The 17,448-nt window shown below is 40.3% G+C and overlaps 1 protein-coding gene across 1 annotated transcript in view; it reads left to right on the forward strand.

Moving 5' to 3' along the window:
- LOC118668820 (meiosis 1 associated protein) overlaps positions 1-17,448 on the forward strand; it is a 58,332-nt gene that overhangs the window by 19,776 nt on the left and 21,108 nt on the right. Inside the window, exons 4-6 of the mRNA XM_036334021.1 lie at positions 10,093-10,266; positions 13,525-13,687; positions 14,936-15,077. Of these exons, the coding sequence (XP_036189914.1) occupies positions 10,093-10,266; positions 13,525-13,687; positions 14,936-15,077 (479 nt within the window). The remainder of the gene's footprint in view (positions 1-10,092; positions 10,267-13,524; positions 13,688-14,935; positions 15,078-17,448) is intronic.

Raw genomic sequence — 17,448 nt, forward strand, 5'->3', positions numbered from 1 at the left:
CTGGACTGCTGGCTCCTAATTGCTCACCTGCCTGCCTGTCTGGTCACCCCTAACTGCCCCCCCACCCCCCACTGGCCTGTTTGCCCCCAACTGCTCCCCCTGCCGGCCTGGTCACCCCACACAGCCTGCTTGTTCAGTTATTTGGTCATCCCTCACTAACCCCCTTGCCGGCCTGGTTGTAGGCAGCCATCTTATGAGGGTGTGAGGGTTAATTTGCATATTACCTCTTTATTATATAGGATTTTCTCAATTATAAAATAGGGCTAATCATAGTAGCTACCTTACATGGGTTTCATTAGGATTAAATACAACTTGCATGTAAAGCACTTAGGACAGTGCCTAATACATGTGAGCAGTACATAAATGTTATTGGTTAATATCAGTAGGGGGTAGTACTTTTTTACATGTCTTTTTTTTTTAATCCTCACCTGAGGATATTTCTTTTTCCATTGATCTTTAGAGAGAGAGTGCAAGAGAGGGAAGAGGAGGAGAGAGAGAGAGAAATATTGATGTGAGAGAGACACATTGACTGGTTGCCTCCCACATGCACCTGACTGGGACCAGGGATGGAACCTACAACTGAGATATGTGCCCTTGACAGAGAATTGAACCCTCAACCCTTCAGTCTATGGGCTGACACTCTAACCACTGAGCAAAACTGGCCAGCGCTACATGTCTTTTAACTGAGAAAATATCAGGCTCTAATTTTTTTTATTGAAAAGAAGATATGACCATAAACAATTTTTTAATTTAAAATCATTCATAATCTCACTTCCTCATTACACTAATTTATTTTTGCACATTGTTTCTCAGGTGTCCACAATCATGTTTAGGTTACGTAATTATAATTCATGTATGTAATTTTTTGTTTTCATGTAACATAATATACAGTTTTCCCACCGTTTTGTTATTTATTTCATTTCTTTTTTGCTCTTAAAAGAGGACTAGGAAGTGTTGATCTAAGAAATACAAATATGGCCCTAGCTGAGTTGGCTCAGTGGATAGAGCATTGTCCTGCAGACTGAAGGGTCTTGGGTTTGATTGTGATCAAGGGCACATGCCCTGGTTGTGGGCTCAATCCCCAGTGGGGGGCATGCAGGAGGCAGTTGATCAGTGATTCTCTCTCATCATTGATGTTTCTCTCTCTCTCTCCCTCTCCCTTCCTCTCCAAAATCAATAAAAATATAGTTAAAAAAAGAAATACAAATATGAAGAAGTATACCTCTCATGGGGGAAGCTGGATGCCTTCTCTATCTTTCTGTGCCCTCTTTACATATAAGCCAACTCTACACCATAGAGCAAATCCCTAATTGGGATCTAGAAAAGCCTGCCAATTCCAGCAGCCAAAGTTAACCGCATAGAAAAGCCATCAATCAAGGGAATAACTAGTATTGACAACAGCAGAGCGTTGGAAAGTCTTATACAATGATAGAAAGAATGTAAATTGGTACACAACTTGTCATTTTGTTGAAGTAACATTCACAATACCCTATTCCTAGCAGTTTGCCAGAAAAAAGCTTTTATCATATGCACCTGGAGACAAGAATGTAAATATTGACATTATTCAAAAAGCCAAACATTAGAAACCACACAAATGTTCATTGAATGAAGCATGAATAAATATTATTAGGTATAGTCACAAAGTGGAATATTATACAGTTATGAAAATGAATGAACCACAGCTACATACAACAATGAGAATGAATCTTAATATTGAGAAAAAAGCAGATAACCAGATATATACAATACGGTGCCTCTTCATAAAGTTCAAGCAAAACTAAAATAATAAATATTTTGTTTAAAATAATAAAACTACTTTCCAAAGAAAAGGAATGATAAAAAAAAAAAAATTCAGTGTGGCAAGCTTCCCTTAGAGAAGACCAGGGAAAAGCATACAGATATCTTAGTATTGATGATATTCTGTGTCTTAAGTTGAATGAAGGATTCATGAGTGTCCAAATGCTGCTATACTTCATAGCTTACATATATGTTACATGTATTCATTTGCATATAATAAAAATTTTATAATAGCTTTCTAAAGACTGCATAAGTAATAAATATGCCAAAACTTAAAAGGCCATGATGATCAATGCACTTGAGCATCCAGAGGGCATCTGTTCAGGTTGACAAAAGTCTGAACTCGTTGGGTATGTAAGTCTTTCAAACAGTTACAAATCAACCTAATGATGCTGTCAACCAGCCTACATCTCTCAGCCTTGTACACAAGGATATCAGGTTCCTTTCTAAGTGCTCACAAACCATCTGTTTAATATTTCCTCCTAGACTTTGCCAGCGATCGATGTCAAGCTCTTTTGGAAAAGTATTTTATCCATATGTGTTCTAAGGAAACACCACATGTTAACAACCCAAACATAGAAGATAAAGATTCATTGCTTCCTAAAGGATTCCAGTGGGGGTGGGGTGCTTCAGTACAATTGTCGAATTCCACGTATTAATTTGTTTCCCCTTTAAGAGTCTTAGAAAATAGACCAGAAAATATAGCTGTTCCTTGAGTTTGCTGTTCCGTGAGTTTGCATTGAAGTCATTTCCCTGTGGTGTTAGAACTAAATTACAACCACTGTTGTATTTATTACCTAAACATTTTTAACACAGAGAGACATTTATTTCAACAGAAGCCATGGCCTAGGAAAAAGGACTCTTCCCTTTTTAAAATTGAATTAAATAATTTTTTAGAGTTCGATGGAAAATATAAAGTTATTTGAAAATTGGGATTATTAGCAATTTTCTTCGCCAATGTTGTTGAGAAATAATTTACATACTACAATTGCATACATTTGAAGTGTACAATTCAATGAGTTTTGACAGTTGACTATGCCCACAAATCATCACCACAACCAAGATATTTCTATCACTCCCAAAAGATTCCTTTCATCCTTTATATCCACTCCATCCCTCCCTCGGTTCCTGGTGCATACTACTGTTCTACTATTTGTCTGCAGATTAGTTTGCATTTTATATACTAGTAAATGGAATCATACAGTATACTCTTCTTTTGTGTCTGATTTTTTCCATTCAGATTTTGAGATTCATCCATGTTGTTTATATCAGTAGTTCATGTCTTTCTGTTGTATCGTTTTGTTGCTCAGTAATATTATGTGGTATGAATATGCCACATTTTGTTTAACCATTCACCTGTTAATGGGCATCTCAATTGTTTCCAATTTTTGCCTGTTGTGACTAAAACTGCCACAAATATTATACACAAATATTTGTAGACATATGTTTTTATTTCTTTTAGGTCTTACTGTGTTTATGGTTCATCTTTTCCCATTTATTTGCTTTCAATCCATTTGTATCTTTCTACTTAAAGTTTACCTCTTATAAATGGTATATTATTGAGTTCACTTTTTATTTAGTTAATCTCTGCCTTTTATTTGGAATGTATAGTCCATTCACATCTACCGTAACTATTGATATGATTGAATTTAGCTCTTCCATTTTATTTTTATGGGGTTTTTTTGTCCTCTCTGTTTTTTTGTTCATATTTTCCCTGTTTCCTGCTTTCTTTCAGGTTATTAAATGTTTTTGGAATTCTATTTTAATTTATTGCCATTTAACTATATTTCCTTGCCTTATTTTTTAGTGGCTCTAGGGATTATGTTATATATCCTTAACTTTTCACAGTATGCTTGAGTCAAAATAGTCCCACTTCACATAAAATGTTGAATTACAATACTTCACATAAGTAGGGATTAAAATCTATTTTTAAACTTTTTTTAAGCCTACTGAGAATTAATATAGTACCATTTCATGTCAAATATAGAAACATTATAACTATATAGGTCCATTTATTCCCTACACACACACACACACACACACACACACACACACACACACACACACTGACTTTTTGTTACAGTTGTCCTGATATTGCATCTACCTTATAATTTATACAAGACAACATTATAAATTTTCTTTTAAACAATTCTGTGTATTTTATTTTTTCCCCTTTAATTCTGTGTATTTTAAAGAAACTAAGAGAAACTATGTCTTTTATATTAACCATTTTCAATTATCTTCATTCATTCCTGAGGATCCAATTTTCCCTTGGGTATCATTTCTTTCAATTCAAAGAACTTCAGTATTTCTTGCAGCTTGGTTCTGGTGATTACAGATTCTCTTAATTTTTATTTCTGTAAAAATGTATATTTCACTCTTATTCTAGAAGGATATTTTTATTGCATATAGAATTATGGATTGACAGGATCTTTTTTTCTTTTAGCACATTAAAGATGTCACTTTACTGCCCATGGTTTCTCATTAAAAGTCACAGTTTTAATTACTTTCCCCTGTATATGAAGTATCATTTTTCCGGCTGCTTTCAAGAATATTCTCTTTATGTTTGTTCTTTCAGCAGCTTTACAATGATGTGTCTAGGCATGGATTTCTTTCTCATTTGGGGCTCACTGAACTTCTTGAATCTGTCAATTTATATCCTTAACCCAATTTGGGAAACTTTCTGCCATTATTTCTTCAAGTATTTTTTGTCTTATTCCCCCTCTTCTCTCCTTCTGGGACTTGAATTACCCATATGTCAAAGTAGAGCAATTACTTTGGCTAGGAGAGTAATCTTTTTAGAATCACTTTTTCTCAGGCCTGTGTATTTCTCATGGGGCAGAAGCCTGGGACTGGTGGTGGGGCTGCACTGTATCCCCATTTGGAAAGAAACATGGCTAGCCTGTAGGTCAGGGCCTTTGTAGGACTGTGGAGGATGTGCAGGACTGGCCAAGAGCTCCATTTTCCTGGGCCTCTACTTTAGACATTCTATGTCAAGAGAGAAATGCATCCATTATCTATGCATATGTGTGCCAAAGTGTTAAATGTTCCCATTTTTAAGTTTACACATTTCGATTTTGTAACCCTGATTTTAGGTTGACTTCTGAGAAGGACTGCTATAGACATTACCTTATCGTCAGTGATTAGGCTTTCTTAGTTTTTCTCATTATTGTGGCCCTTCCAGAAAAGCTTAAAAAGAGCTCATGCTTATTTCTATCTGAAATAAGTAAGACAGAAAAAGTTAAGAACCATATGATTTCACTCATATGTGGAATGTAAAACTGAAAGCAACAAATGAACAAACAACACAAACAAAGACTCATAGACACAGACAACAGTATAGTGTGGTGGTTACCAGGGGGAAACGGGTGAAGTAGTGAAGGGTAACAGGGATCAAATATATGATGACGGAAGGATATTTGACTTTGGGTGGTAAACACACAATGAAATATACAGATGATGTATTATAGAATTGTACACTTGAAACATATATAATTTTATTAACCAATGTCACCCCAATAAATTTAATTTTAAAGTTTTTTAAAAGGAAGTTATAAAAAAACATAACAAAAAAATCTTGCTTCTTGATGAAAATTTAAAATAAGAGAAATATTTTTTTTTAGTTTAAATGTTGAAAGATAAGGTCATGGAAATCTCTCAGAAAGTACAATAAAGAAATAGACATCTGTGATACTGTCAACAATAAAATAAATAGATGAGAGAGAGGCGAGGGAGGAAGGGAAGGGAAGAGAAGAGAAGGGAAGGGAAGGGAAGGAGAAGGAAGAGAAGGGAAGGAAGGGAAGGGAAGGGAAGGGAAGGGAAGAGAAGAGAAGAGAAGAGAAGAGAAGAGAAGAGAAGAGAAGAGAAGAGAAGAGAAAGAAAAGAAGAAAAGAAGAGAAGAAGAAAAGAAGAGGAAAAAAAAAGAAAAAGAGGAAATTGGAGGTAGAGGGGAACCTCAGTGAAGGCTGTTACTGCTTGTGGCCACAGTGGGGCAGGATAAGTCCAAAAACTGAATGTGAATGCTGGCTGCTGTATCAGCTGCAGTGAATCAGGCCTTCCTTGCTTGTCTTAACCACCCACACACTTAGAGCTGCCTGCACCCTCACTCTGGCAACCTTTTTATTTCATACCCTCAGTAGGACCTGGTTTATCCAGTGCCCAGTGCCCTGCTCACCAGTCAATGTGGGAGCTGCTCTTCAACATCTGAGAAGTGAGAAGTCTCCTCCCCATCCCCAGGTTTAGCACATTGAGCTGTACCTGTGAGGGACACAGCACTAAATGTTGGTGTTCTTAGTTATGTTGGTGGTGGGGAGGAAGCAGTCACCAAGGGAAGAGATAGGAGGAAATGTCTTAAAAAGGAAAGCACATTCTTGTCCTCTAAAAGCAAATCATTCTGTTGATGAAGAGTAAAGGGGAAAATGCCATTTGTTTAACCTACTGCATGTTATTCATAATCATCTCACTTCTTATGCCTCACTACCACTGAAATAAGTTGTACCATCCCCACTTTGCTCAAAGTCACAAAGCTAACAACTCTCAAGTCACAACTCAAACCCTGGTCTTTCTACTACCATGTTTCAAAAACTCACAGAAAATAAAAACCTTCAGAAGAAACCAATGAACAAGTATAGTTTGCACTGACCAAATGAAGTCCACAGATATCCAGGGGATGCTGATTAAAACTGAATAAGAAAGGATGTAATTAAGCTAGCTTCTGGGACAAAGTCAGTGCTCGCTGAGTTGAATTCTGGGGGAGGTGCAGGCCATAGATTGACAGAGTAGTAAAAGCACTAAGGAAGGAAGGAAGTCATGAGGTAAGGAGGCTAACTTAGCTGAAGCAGAAGAGTTACAGGAAAAATTAATGAGAGCTGAGAAGGAGGAAGCAATTGTTCAACTTATTGTTTAACTCAACAGGCATTTGCTAAGCTTCAGCTCCATGCAAACTACCTGAGGGGGATTGGAATATGGGATCTCAACAGGTGGAGATGGGAGGAATCCTGTGAGCCATCCCAGAAAAAGGGAAGGGCCAGGTGTTTGAGGAGTAATGAATATCGCCAATGGTATAGGTCGAGTGAGGGGAATGAAGAAGATGAGAGCAGGAAGGCAGGATGTACTCTTTAGCAACGGTGGGATCTGATGAAACCATACTGGCTGGTAGTAGTACGTACGGAGGAGAAGGAATGGAGCCTGATAGGACAGCGAAGTGGTTACTGCCATGGTCCAGGCACAAGGCCTACTCCACTGACTGAAAATGAAAAAGAAGTTCTCCGTCTAGGGTGTTCTGCTTTTTACACATTAGCCGTTAGCTTGGACCACGTGACTGTCTCTGAGAAGCTGCTGACTCCCTCCTGAGCCTGCAAAACTGCAGACTCGAACTTGTTGCACCGTGTCTGGGTGGAAGTTACATGAGCACGTTTTCAAAGAAAGAAATTCTGCTCTGTGGCTCTCCCAAAAAAGAACCTGTAGGTTGAGAAATTGGAAAGAACTTCAGGAATGTTGATGGGTATCTGCAGGGAAGACTGTCATTATCCTTCGTAGAGATGCCATGTTTCAGGCTTGGTTCTTCAGCTTTGCAGGATTGGAAAATTATTTTGTCAGCACCCTCTCAGAGATAGACTCACCCTATCAAACTCAAGACCAAAGTATAAACCAGAATATTTTAGAGAGAGAATCATAACCACCATCATCACCAAAGGGAGCAGAGACCTGACAAACATATCCTGCCATTGGGACACATCACTGAGCCAGCACGCCCTCTCCACTGAGCCACTCTGGGATGAATGCTGTCAGTGTGTGCCCCTGTTGCTGCCTTTCTCTGTGCTCCATTTCTGGCCAACCCTCTCCCCTTCTAATGGGCACATTCATCCTTTGGGTAAGCCAGTGCCATCCATAGGCTCCAGCCCAATCTAGCTCTGGTCAGTAAACCATTCTCCTTTCTTAAGATCAGTGGGGGGTTTTTTTGTATTTATGGATCTCACCAGTCTGTTGATTTTATGGTTTAACTACCTGAGAAAAACCTCTAATTTTATGTCCAGATTCTTGCTGGGAGTAACTTCTTGTTGTCTCCTTATATGGCCCATGGGGGGAGTTTTTACTCTTCTATCCTATCCCTGGGGAGAGAAAATGAAACACTTTTTCTCTTCAAAATCCTGTTGTTTGAACTCTAAGTAATATTATCCTTTCTGTTCTCTGAGATCCTTTGCTCAATTTCATTTCTGTAGTTCTGTATCTGCCTCCTTATGTTTTAATAATTATTTTGCCTCCCTGAAGAGAAGCTGTTCAGTCATTTCCATATGTCATTCAAGGTGAAGTCCAGGCTCAGAAATCTAAATTATTTCTTGTTTTATCTGTGACAAAATAAGATTCATATTATTTAAAAGAACCTTTCAAAAATAAAAATAAAAGAACATTTCTCTTAACTTATGATGAATGTCCCTTTGACAATGACTTCATATTTATCACTGCAGTAGAGTTTAAGGAGGAATGGTCAAGAATAATGTTCCTGTGCTGGCCAGGTAGCTCAGTTGATTAGAATGTTGTCCCAATACATCAAGGTTGCAAGTTCAATCCCCAGTCAGGACGCATACAGGAGACAACTGATCAATGTTTCTCTGTACATCAATGTTTCTTTCTCTCTCTCTCCCCCTTCCTCTCTCTCTAAAATCAATAAACATATCACCAGGTGAGGATTAAAAAAAAAGAATAATGTTCCTTTATAACTGCAATAAATATTCCTTTTAAAAATATATATAATGTTGCTTTATAAACTCCAAAAGAGCACAGAGTACCATATATTTCATATATCTTTGTACACTGCGTGGTATTTAATCTTCTATGTTCTACATAATAAATATTACTGCTTAAATGAATGAAATAACTAATTCACTAATGAATCCTTGTAACTATCCACAGAAGATGGTAGAGTTTCTTTCACACATGTCACAAGAGAAATGCATGTGATGCCCCTTTTCAGCCAAAGAATAAGTCATTCAATATGATGTGAAGTCATCTAGGTCTCACCACACCTCCCCTGTGTGGGTACCAACACATTGGACTGAAGCCCTTTGTTCCCTGTGGAAAGTCTGCCACCTCTGCATACTTGTCCTCAGGAATGTCGTTCTAGAAATAAACCAGCCTTCTCCCTGGGGTTCATGAGTCATACACAGAAGTTAATTCATTGGAGCAACTGGATTTTCTTAGGCTCTTTGTAAAAGTATTTCAGAGAGCCCCTCATGGTCAGGAAAGAAAAAAAAACAAAGTTCTTTCCACCTCCTGCCTCATTTCCTCCACCACCTTATATTTGGCTTTTACTGACAACCTTTACCTGCAGACCCAAATCCCAGTTCCTGAGCTAGTGTTGCCTGAAACAGGAAGTAGACTAGCAGAGCCTCCTCACCCACCCACCTGGCTCCATTCATTCATATTTGGTATCAAATCATACTCCACCATCTCTGTCTTCTGGGCTCTAATCACACTTGTGAGATACAGCACACCAATGACAAACTTGTATAATCTGTGTCAAAAGGTAGGGCCCAAGAGTTCATCTTTTTGTTGTTGTTTTCATCCTTTTAAATTTTATTTTTATGAAAGAAGTAATAATTGAATACATTTTCACTATGAAACAACAACATAAAGCTGAAGTTCCCCCTTGTTAACTATTTAACTTACATTGCTGTATTATTTTACTGTTTTTTTTTCTAGAATGCATTTTAAATATAAGAAATACATGATTAAAATAAAATTCAAACAGTATAGAAATATGAATATTAAAAAGAAATGTATTTCAGAACTGCCCCATTTCTACTCCTGTCCACTGTTAAGTTTGATGGTAGCCATCCAGACCTTTGTAAAATACATTTACATGCACAAGTATGTACTTAGGCCATTAGTTTTATTTTTATATAAATGGGCTCATACTGTACATCTGTTCTACAACTTTCTTTATTCACTTACTACCTCGTAGCTTTCCATGTCAGCACATTTAGCTTTACTTTGTGTGTTAACAGCTGCATAATACTCCATAGTTTGATTGTGCCATAATTTATTTAAATATTCCCATATTGGTGGGCATTTGAATTGCTTCCTGTTTAGGTTTTGATTATTGGTTATTATAACAATACTGTGCTGAACATCTTTGCATATGTCTCTTTGTGTGCTATCCAAGAATGTCTATAGGCTAGATATCTAGAGGTAGAATTGATGGGTCAAAAAATGGTGCATTTAAAATGTTATATTTTTCAAATTTTACAATTAAAGAGTTAAACACTTTCACTACTCTTTCCCTTTATTCTGCAGAAAGCTCTTTCCTGGGAACTGACATTGACCTTCAGACTATAGACAATGATGTTGTCAGCATGGAGATTTTCTTCAAAGCCTGGCTACATAACAGTGGAACAGACCAAGAACATATTCATCTTCTTCTTCCTTCACAGTCTTTCAGCAACATTTCCAGAGCCAGAGATAAGCCAAGTATACACTCCTAAGAAAACATACTATATAGGCTATGATTATCCTAGTCTAGGATTAGTACTCAAGATTGGTGAGTCATCAGAATACAGAGTCCTTGAGGTTTAGGGATTAGAGGAGGATTTGGATGAAGTTGTCCAGTATAAGCAGGCAGAGTAGGAAAATTTCTAAAAAGTGACCAATTAGAAAACTGAATGTAATTAAGCCCAAATAGCAAGGGACTGCTAGTTTAGAGGCAAAGACTTAGACATCTCAATAACAGGACAGCAGCTATGTTGCATAAGAGCACAGTAAATCATGTATTTCTCAAGTTTTTTCTTATTAATGAGATAAATATTCATGACACTATAATTTGAGGCATGCTGGCACCTCAACAATATCAACAGGGCCTGTGAGTAGAGGAAAAGAACCAAGACTAAACCAATATTACATAGAGGTATTCTGGCCATGGCCGATGTGGTTCAGTTGGTTGAGCATTGTCCCATGTACCAAAGGGTCGCTGGTTCAATTCCAGGTCAGAGTGCATGCCCAGATTGAGAGATCGATCCCTCCCTGGTCAGGGGTCAGGTGGTAGAAGAGGCAGTCGATCTCTCTCTCTCTCTCTCTCTCTCTCTCTCTCTCTCTCTTTCTGTCTCTCTCTTTCTCTCTCCCCCCACCATTCCCTTCATATCTAGAGGCCATTCCCCACCATATCTAGAGGCCCAAGACCATTTCACAAAGTACATTCTGGCAATAAAAAGCAAGAGATCAGTCAGTGTTTTGAACATGCCAACATGGCCCTGGATATTGTTCTGTCTGGTAGGGATACTTCATTCCAGGTCCCAATAGATGATAGGGGTAAGGCCATTTCTAGTCTCCATCCCCTTTAAAGATTGGCTCAGGACCCAGGGTGACAAGGGCCTGCAAATGGGCCCATCAGTACAGTCAGCCACACTCAGTTTGGAAAAGCTGACTCCTTAAGGCCCCGCTTCAAAGGGAGAGGTGTGTCTTTGGGAGTTGTTCAAAATGGGTTCAGACTCCTGGCCCCAAAGGGAAAGATATACCAAGTCTATCTACTTCCAGAGCTGGGGCATGTCCTTACTACTCAGCCTGCCTCGTGCTGGGTAATTCTAAACAAAGAGGCTAGAGATTCACTTTTCTTATTAAGGAGAGAAGGGGGCTCAAAGGCCAGGAACTCTTGAAACCAGCCTTTCTTCCAATGTTGCACAGCATTTGCTCATGGTACCATTGAGAACTTCTCTATTTTGCCCTCTCTCTTTCCATGACTTTCAGTACCATGATCAGAGCCTGAATGTTTGTCTTCATCTACAACCATTTTTCAGCAGTCCATAGATCCTCATGGTGCATGGTAGAACTTAGATCCAGACTCATCAGCTCTTCTGCTGGGGAGGACGTCACTGGCATCCAGATGCTCAGACATAGTTGGAATGAGGTCTGGGGAAAGTAGACCCACTCAGTGTTAGGTACGACCCACCTAAGAGTTTATGCAACCACAATAAAGACCAGACTGTAGTTACCCATTGCTTAAAAAACTAATGCATTGCCACACACATGGATTTCTACATATGTGGCTCGTTACCAAAAAAAATGAAACAAAACAAAACCCTGAGCTCTCCTACAACAGAATCTTTTGAGGACTGCCCCTAAGATGTTCACTTTGACTCCTCCTTATAAAGTTCTCCTCCTTTAAGGGCTCCACCCCATACCACCTTCCTCTGTAGCTGCCTATGGCCCTTCACCCCACTATAGATGCTTCCCTCAGAGGCCTCCTTGTGATGGACAGAGCGCACAGTCAGTTTCAGATGAGTGCCTTTCCTCATTCCTTGGATTTGGAGTCTGCCACCTCAGCACCTAGGTTCTGTGTGGTAAGAAGCGTGCCTTGGTCCTAAGACCTACTAAAACAACTTTGAAAACACTGCTAAGACTACTGTTCCCATAGTTCTCAGCACTGGCTGCATTAAAAAGCACATGAAGAACTTTTCTTAAATACCAACAGCTGAGCTTGATCCCCAGAGATTCCAATTTGACTGGCATGAAATAGAGTTCAGTATCTTTTAAAAGTTCCCTGGGTGATTTTTAATTCCATCAGAATTGAAAACCTCAGCCAGTTTAATACACCTGTCCAATCCTAAAACTCAGGGGCCCAACAATGAAGTCAGGCACACAGGAATGAGGGGAAGCTGGAGTCCTAGGCAAACTCCCTCCTACTGACTTCTTGGACTCTGGGACAAACCAGAGGCGCCTCACCCAAAATTAATGCCTAGGTCTGATTGCTGAGCCCAGGAGGGCCAGCTGGGCCTGACATCTATTCTGTCATCCTATTTTTTTCTACCTTATTTCTACTTTTGTTTTTACCTCATGTTGCAGTTAGTATAGTTACAACATCAACTACTAGCCTTCTCACAAGGACTCCACATTTGTATATTCATAGCTTTGTTAACAGTATTCAAACCTGGTATAAATTGTATTGAAAACCTTTGTAATATCAAGGATCCGAGCTTAGTGCAACAGAACATTGCACACTCACTGTGGCATGTAAGCACACCTGCTGGAGCAGAAGCTTAATGCAGATGAGCATAAGACCTTGATGAATAAAAACTCGTACCTAGTTGAGGCCCCCTCAGAATTGTGATCTAATGCCACAGTAATGCTCCAAGGCTCAGAAGGTTCCATGCTTTAGTTTCTTTGGGGAATTTAACAGTAAACTATTTCAGGAACTTATTCTTTCCCTGGTGTCAAATGCCCCTAGAAGAGCCCACAGAGGAACAGTGGCTGTCAGCTGACTGCCTGACTTCTGCTTTCCTGCTCTGCTTTCATCTGACCTGTAATCTTGCCAAAGTTTAGCCACAGGGAAGCAGCAGAGGCAACGTTTCCTTGTGTGGTTGCCAAAGGGTCTCTGCATACTGTAGTGTTAGCTGCCTCCTCCCCAAAGGACACACGTTCCTCTCAGACTGGATCACAAGCCAGATTTCTCACTATGAGGCACAGCTCAGCCAACCCAGCTATAAAACAAGTAAAAATCATGTCAGACCCAGAAAATGCTACCTATTGTGTAGTGCAGTACTGTAGGCTCCAGACCTGCTCTGCCTTCCCAAACCAACCTCTCTTCTCTCCTGCCTTCCACTCTCCTGCCTTCTCCCAATTCTTACTTAACTAATGGAGGTGGAATGGGTGGCAGATGTTATCACATAGCCTGAGGTAACTTGTGACAAGCATCCTTCCCCCAATGCCTTTTTTTTTTCTTTTTCTTTTTTTCTATAGTGTGCCTGAAATGTGATCTCCAAGAGCGGCTTCTCAGCCCGTCCCTACTGCCTGGCACAGCTGATGGCTCCCTGAAAATGGATGACCCCAAAGGAGACTTCAGCACACTCTACCAGATGACTTCCCAGTCATCGGCCTCTTATTACAAGCTCCGGGTGATCAAGTATGGGTCATGGGAACCTCCCCAATCCATGCAAAGGCTGATGCTATGGGTTCCATGGCTAGAAAGTCCAGAGATAGAGGACATCCCCAAGTTGCAGGCAGGCGGGAGTCAGGTCCAAAGCAGCAACTAAGGTGGGCATGAAAGCGCAGTCAAGCTGCTCCGCACATGGAGACAAATGAGCAGATGACGGAGATGTGCCTCAGTAGGACACTCTGAGGTCTGGATGAGGATTGGAAATCCAGAAAGTGTCTGAATGCAGGGCAAGACAAGGTCAGCAGAAAATGTTTATTGCGTACATATTGTGTTTAGGCACCAGGACAGAGATATGACCTTCAAGGGGCAAGTGGCACGTAGGATCTTCCCCGCCCTCCCACCGCCCCTCACCCCCCACCCCATTTCTCTTAAGTCAGCGACTTTCAACCTTTTTCACCTCATGGCACACATAAATGAATTACTAAAATTCTGTGGCACACCAAAAAATATATTACTTTTTGCCAATTTGACAACAAAAATAGATATAATTTTGATTCATTCACACTGAACAGCTATGTGAATGAATCAAATGGCTATTAACATTTTTTATTTGATAATCTAAGGGAAAAGAGGTCAGTACTGACTAAATAGTCAGGTATTTCATGTTTTGAAAATACTTGCAGCACACGGGTTGGAATTCGCTGCTCTAAGTACTAGAATTCCTGCTTCCAGGGGAACCAAGTCCAAGGCGGAGTTAACAATGATGGCAAAGGCCACTTTTATTGCTTCCTAGTTCCTATCACAGTGCCCAGGCACAGGTATCTGAGTAGGCTCGTCCATAGGTTTGTGACCATGGATGTTGCTAGGAGCCTTTTAAAATTCATGCTCTTCTTAGATGCATCCTCTGTCACCACAAAAAGAGCCAGGACTGGGGAGCAGATGGTATAACCATATTGTGTTATACGGTTGCTGTAACAGCGGAATTATGGAAGTGTCTCCAGGGATGTTACTTAGAATGGAATGAGCTCAGGAGAAGAAATAGACAACAGTGTCTGGAGCGTTCATGATGACTGCTTCATTCATTGGTTAACAGGCTTTTAGAATGTGCTATGTGCCAGATACCTTGCTAGGCACTGCCATACGTAGATGAATAATTTATAGTCCCTAACCTAAAGGATTTCACAATAGGGCCTTAGACTTACTGAATTTGAGTGGATCTGGGTCGAGGTTCTTATTATCACTGAGGAGACTTTCACTGCCATTATCTCTTCCCAGGGCTTTAAAATCCAGTGGGATGTGCGAGTCAGTGACGTATGGTCTCCCATTCATCCTCAGACCCACAAGCTGTTGGCAGCTGGACTGGAATGAGCTGGAGACAAATCAGCAGCATTTCCATGCTTTGTGTCACAGCCTGCTGGTGAGTGTTTTGTGTCCCCAGGTGAGGAAGAAGAAGAATGTTAAAGTACCAACCATAGAAAAGCCCTTAGCTTAATCCTGCCCTGATCCCAGAGCTGTCCCAATCTTCAAGAGGACAGGAGAAAACTGGAAATACTCTGAAATGTGGGTTAAGTATGACTTGCCTCTGTTGGTTTTATGTTGTAGAGAATAATACCTGAATTCAGTTTTATGATATTAAATTTACAAGACCCTGATTTTTTTACATTTAAATGGCAGCAGGGGATTTTTCCATAAGTAACTATACAGTATTTTAAAACCTATTTTCTTCCTCACACTGTGCTGGACACTATGGTTCATTTAAAAGAAGAGCACCTTGTCTGTGCCAGACATTGTACTAAGACCTAGATATTTAATGGTTAACATAATAGACATTATCTTGGCTTCAAGAAATTTACTCTCTAATGGAGGAGACAACTGAACATATATATTCTTAATTGTGAAACGTTTATGAAGGAGAAGAAGTAGCTGCTATCAGAGAGCGTCTCTGTGAAAGTGACACTTAAACTGAGACCTACCAGATAAATGGTAATGAGCCAGGTGAGGGGTGGTAGGAAGAGCACCGCAAGCGCCGGGAAAGGAATGTGCAAAGAACCCACGCCTAGAAAGAGCTGAGAGAATAATCTATAATAACTTAAAGGTAATATGCTATTTAGACCAGACAGCTGAATGACCTTCCGGACAAACTTCTAATCTAGATGAAGCCGCAACGCAGTGGCAGGGGGCGGGGAGGTGGGGCGTCACAAGGCAGAGGCAGTTAGGGGCGATCAGACAGGCAGAGTGGTTAGGGGCAATCAGGCAGGTGAGCGGTTAGGGGCCAGCAGTCCCAGGTTGCGAGAGGGATCCGGATTGTGAGAGGTTGCAGGCCAGGCTGAGGGACACACACACCCTCCCCCCCTGCACAAATTTCATGCACCAGGCCTCTAGTCAAGAATAAAAAGGCAGTTGTGACTGAAGCAGAGTGAGGGAGAGAGCCAAAAGGTGGGGAGGACATGTGACTGGGGTCAAACCAGGCAAAGCTTTGTAGGCCAGATTAAGGATATGGGACTTTAAGCACAGAAAGAAAGCCTGAGGAATGAATCATCTAAGTTTTTAAAAGATTACTTGGGCCAAAATTTGGAAAAGAACTGGCAGAGGCAAGAAAACAAGGCAGGAAGGCACTGTAGTCGCCTGAGAAAGAGATGACAGTGGTTTTGACTCCAGTATTGGAAGTCAAGATAAGAAAGGTAAACTAATTAAATAACTTAAAGAAAGAATGAGAACTTGGTGAAGGCTTGAATGTGGGGAGCAAGGAAAAGGAAAAGATCAAATAACTGCATGGTTTCTGATTTGAACAAGTGAGTGTATGGCATTTCCTAAAATGGCAAAACTGTCACCTACATGAAGCAGTAACACAACACTTACAAAGCAAAATAAAACAACCGCCAAGATAACCCAAGGACGTGTATAACTGCTAGTGGTTACAGACTAGAGTTTTGACCCAGCAGGATGTGTGTGATCGGAACAGCACAGCCATGCGTCTCTTTCACTATCAGAAGCAGACTTCTTTTTTTTCCTGTTTCAAAGCCCACACTCCCTTTTAGGTCCACCCACTGAGTTCCTGTTTCCGATCTGCAGAACACCCATCTCCTGTCTTTGCAGAGCAGAGACAACAGATATATTCTGACTCTTAGAGCCCAACAGCTTGGCTGACGACTTACTCCACCCAGTTCCTCGGGACTCGGAGATGCTGCATCACTCGGGAGGAATTTCTCTCAAGTGGCTTCAGTACAGTCTTACAGTACATGATAGTATTTTAAACAGACATCGGCTCTTTTTTTATTTTTGAGTTTAAGTCATATGAAAAACTCTGAATTACTTATTCTGAAGTAATTTTGTTTTTGCTTTCTCTTTTATTAGCAATAAGAGATATAACTTTCAATTCTGTGTTACTGTGAATTGGAATCTGGGTGTTTCACATATTTTTATATCTTTAACTGACTTCTGAAAAAACAGGGACTATTTTCAAACAGAAAGCTCCTGTCTGACCAACAGCTATCTCCTGAGGCCATCCAAAGTAAATGTGTGTGTGTGTGTGTGTGTGTGTGTGTGTGTGTGTGTGTGTATAATTGATTTCAGAGAGGAAGGGAGAGGGCAAGAGAGATAGAAACATCAATGATGAGAGAGAATCACTGATCAGCTGCCACTGCCTCCTGCACATCTCCCACCAGGGATCCAGCCCACAACCTGGGCACGTGCCCTGACTGGGAATCTAACTGTGAGCTCCTGGTTCATAGGTCAATGTTCAACCACTGATCCACACTGGCTAGGCCCAAAGTGCATTTTTTATAGTT

Source organism: Myotis myotis, unplaced genomic scaffold (assembly GCF_014108235.1).
Source record: "Myotis myotis isolate mMyoMyo1 unplaced genomic scaffold, mMyoMyo1.p scaffold_m19_p_14, whole genome shotgun sequence".
In the NCBI taxonomy this organism is placed as follows: domain Eukaryota; kingdom Metazoa; phylum Chordata; class Mammalia; order Chiroptera; family Vespertilionidae; genus Myotis; species Myotis myotis.